This window comes from Gavialis gangeticus, unplaced genomic scaffold (genome assembly GCF_001723915.1).
Source record: "Gavialis gangeticus isolate Ggan-Ray unplaced genomic scaffold, GavGan_comp1, whole genome shotgun sequence".
Taxonomy (NCBI): Eukaryota; Metazoa; Chordata; order Crocodylia; family Gavialidae; genus Gavialis; species Gavialis gangeticus.
In genome coordinates this window covers 22,657,591-22,661,815 of record NW_017729011.1, presented here as the reverse complement: position 1 = coordinate 22,661,815, position 4,225 = coordinate 22,657,591, and the positions used below count along the sequence as shown (strand labels likewise).

Below are 4,225 nucleotides of genomic sequence, written 5' to 3'. Positions count from 1 at the left end.
GGCAGCAGCTTGCAGAGCTGCTGAGACTCCTCCTCCTCTGCCTGCCAGGAGGGACTGGTACCCGCCTGCTCTCAGGCTGCTTGCTTGGCACCTTCCCCTGCCTGCCCACCCTCCCCTGGATTTGCACGGTGCAGAGAGGGCTTAGAAAGGGCTGGAGAAGACATGCACATAGATCCCTTTGCTCTGGTGCCCGCATGGACCTTTATCTAGGGACACTTTCTTGTGCAGGCGATAGAAGCAGGTCCATACACCACTTCAGCTGTGTGCAGATTCTTGTGCATGGGATGAGGGGCGTGGGAGGCCAGTGGTAAAAGGAAAGGCTGCAAGAAGGAGGGTTTTTTTCTCATCTGGAGAAGAGAAGAGGTGAGGGGGGGATTTGATATTAGTCTTCAGATGCAAAAGGGGTGATTACAGAGGGGATGGAGATGGGCTTTTCTTCTGTGGCTGTAGGGGCAGGACTAGGAGCAGCAGCAGCAAGATGCAGCTGGGGAAGTTGAGATGGGAGATGAGGACCTTAAAGCCCTGGCTAGGATGATGGAGTTGGGGCTGGTCCTGCTTGGAGCAGGGGGTTGGACTAGATGTGACCTCCCGAGATCCCTTCCCACCCTCCTTGTCTATGACCTGCTATGAGCATGCTCCAGCTGCCTGGAGAAACTGTGAAATCTCCATCCTTGGGAATTTTCAAGAGCAGGTAGAAGACATTTGGCTGGGATGTTTTATTTGGGAGTTATCTTGCCTGGGGCAGGGGGCTGGATTAGATCAGCGGTTCTCAACATTTTTGTACCAGGACTCACTTGTAAACATCAGTGGCCAGTCCCGACCCAGTGCCCCTCACTCCCAACCCTCTGCCCCCCACCCCCAGGCACTGGCCCCCCGGTGTGTGTGTGTGTGGGGGTATATGTGGGGCAGGGGGGCCCCCAAGCAGCCCCTTGCAGGCTGGAAGTCTGCCTGCCTGCAAGGACAAAAACCAGTTTCCCACAATTTTCTCCTTTAAAGAAGAATCCATTTTTAAAGTTTGTTCGCGACCCTTTCATGTATTCTTGACACCCACTTTTGGGCCGTGACCCACCACTTGAGAAATGCTGGATTAGATGACCATACTTTCCTATGATCCTGTGCTCCTTCCACAGGCAGCAGCTGCCCTGACTCCAGGCTCCGTTCCATGTAGGGACCAAGGTGTCTTGGCCTTTTTTTAAGTATTCCCTCTTGTCATTTCAGCTGGGAAGTGCCACTGATCTCATTATTGAAACTGCGAGTGAGGCAAAGAGGCTCCATAAGCCTATTTAGAAGGGGGGATAGGGTAAGAGTTTTTAAAATACTAAATGGCAAAGAGAAAGTCCATAGGAATGGATTCTTGAGTTTCAAAACAAGAATAAGGGGTCACAACATGAAACAAGTAGGCTGTAAGTTTAGAAGTAACATGAGGAAGTTCTTGTTCACCCAGAGTGGCATTAAAGGGTAGAGCTCATTGCCACTAGATGTGCTGGAAGCTCAGAGTTTAGCCAGATTCAAAAAAAGGGACTGGACACCTTGGAGGAAAGGGGCATCAGTAGCTTATTGAGCATGGGAGCGAGTGGCACCGTCTCTGAATCAGAGCTTCCTAGACCTTAGGTGCTGGAGGCTGCAAGTGAGAGAGGAATAGCAGGGGCAAAACCCCTATTCAGACCCAGTCTGCTGTCCCTTTCAGCATCCGTTCTCTGCCCCTGTGGCACACAATACTGGGCAAGGTGGACCTACCGTCTGACCCAGCAAATGGCAGATCTTATGTTCTTAATCACCGTAACCCCCAAACAGACCTGAGAGGTAGATGCATTTAATTGAAAAGATGGGAAAATGGGTGGCCAAAGAGTCACTGACTTGGACAAATCCCAATAAAGCAATCACCAGGAAATGTTAGTATGAATACATTACAAGCCAGCATGAGCATGTTGACATTTCAGTGGGAATTAAAAATGGGCTGACAATGCACAAAAGCATTTAAAAAGACAGTCCTCAAAGCCATCTGTTCCTTTCTTTACCTGTTAACGACCTTTTTAATGCTTAAGGCCTCCATAGGTTTTACAAGCCGTGTGGTTCCCATACGGTAGCATCAAAGAAACACTTTGGATTTTGCAACGCAAGAGATTTGTTTTTCCTTTTAAGTTTCCACTGATTATTAGAAAATATTTCTAATAGCTGGTTCTGCAGAACTGCTTTCTTTCCTTGGACACAGCCAGTTGGAAGAAGCACGTTTTGAGGATGAAAGGACTGGAAGCAAAGAGCTGAGTTCTCTCACCTTTGCCTCTGAATTGCTGTGTGACCTTGGGTAAGTCACTTCACCTCTGTGTTGTTGTTTCTCTAGCTGCATCATGGGATGTTCTGAGACTTAATTCATTTGAAAGCACGCTGAGATCCTGGCAAGGCAGGATTATGGATATAAGCAGTATTATGAACGTGGGCTCTAAAATGCTTTGACGATGTTCCGTTGAAAAATGACTGGGTATGAATAGAGACATCCAAGCTAACTGACGCGTCATTACTTTACTGTAAGTTCCCTCAAGCTATTAGACAAATGTATTTGTCCACGGGTCATGGAATATTACAAGCGTTTTTGGCACGGCCGTCGGAGTCTGGATTTAGACCAAAGCTATGATTGCATTTCTGCGTACTGTCCCAGAGGATGTCTACAGCACTGAACGGTGAACGGAGGCCAAATTACTGCTGCCGTTGTTAGCGACCTTTTGGAAATACTTAATACCATAGATCATTCAGAATGGAAACGGTCAGGTGCTTGCTCACATCCACCAGCCTGCTTACATCTCAGATGTTGGAAAATGATACGTTTTCTCCAGGAGCCAAGCCCTGCTTTCTGCAGGCGCAGACCAATCCTACTTCTCCAATGGGGTCAGAGAGCATGTAGACACTGTGTCGGGAAAGGCCACGGTCCTGTGTCTAATAATGAGCGCAGCAGTAACGCGGACAGATGTCGGGGCGCGTGACCCTGCTCAGCAAAAGTGTCCTAAATGACAGAGCAAAGCAAGAACCCACCAATTTCCCGTCAAAAGCCAGCTTATTTTTTCCATCTAAGCACCTCAACGGTGAAAAACACTGTCCTCACCTGACTTTTATCAATGCCTGCTTGTTTCGTAGCACTGTCTACACTGTGAACATGAACTGGGAACGTCAAAGGAAAGGCTGTTAGTTTAAAAGCATCGCTGACATGATGGCACGGCGCAGACCTCTGCTTTCTTAGGCCAGCTGAGGAAATGGTGTCGAAGACTTGCAAATAAGTTGGCTCCAAAATCACAAAGTTTCCACCGCCTCAGGATCAGATGAATGCAGCCCTTTCTTGCGATCTGATGCACAAATATGAGTCGGATTGGAAAAAAAAACAGCTCCTAGCTTAATCCTACACGAGTCGGGTTTTTGACAGATCTCCAGCCACAGCATTTTTATTTTTTCCCCCCGCTTCTTACAAGCAAAATGAATCCAGGATGGAGACGTGTACCGTTAGGATGCCGCAGTGTTTAGACATCTAAATAATGCAAATGACGGTGGGTCTCCAGGAGGTGAGCCCTAATTGTGAGCTCATGACTTTGTCTTTCCGCCTGTAAAATGGGTTTGCAGCACCTCTCAATCCCTCAGGAGAAAGCAGGCGAGAGTCGCTGTGCTTGCCCGCCGGCCCTGTGGCTACAGCAGTTTGGTTTCTTGGATCATTGGCTGGAGAACAGAAGCCCGGTGCATTTATGACGCCTGCAAAAGCAATGCCGTCATCTTGATGCGTGCGTGATGTCATCGCTGTGAGGTGATATTGCTGTGAGGCGATGACATCACCCCGCCGTGCTCTGAGGTCACCAGGAACTGGTGGTGGCCAGGGTGGGGGGCAGGCACTGCCCAGGAACGCTGTGATGTCATTAACATCCCTATGACGTCTCTCCCCCACCTTGATAGTGGGAGGGTGGGGCAGGGCGCAAGAGGGCCCTGCAGCCAATCAGAAAGGATAGGGGGAGCGGGGAGCAGAATGAGTGACAGCCCGCCATTTTGTTTACAAGAGAGCGGAGCGACGGTTGCTAGGGGGCGGAGCTCTCGCGAGATCCCTGCGGCTCCCGTCGGCCCCACGGCTTCAAGATGGCGGAGGCGGTGCTGGAGCTGCTGGAGCGTGTGCCGCGGCTGGAGGAGCCGCTGGAGGGGCTGCGGGCGCTGCGGGCCGCCGTGCACGCCCTGCCGCTCGCCGCCCTCCGCCAGC

The 4,225-nt window shown here is 50.3% G+C and overlaps 1 protein-coding gene across 1 annotated transcript in view; it reads left to right on the top strand.

The window, feature by feature from the left end:
- The first annotated feature begins 4,090 nt into the window (after window positions 1-4,090).
- PSMD5 (proteasome 26S subunit, non-ATPase 5) overlaps window positions 4,091-4,225 on the top strand; it is a 10,267-nt gene continuing 10,132 nt past the window's right edge. The window contains exon 1 of the mRNA XM_019510832.1: window positions 4,091-4,205. Coding sequence (XP_019366377.1) covers window positions 4,108-4,205 — 98 coding nt within the window. The 5' untranslated portion in view covers window positions 4,091-4,107. The remainder of the gene's footprint in view (window positions 4,206-4,225) is intronic.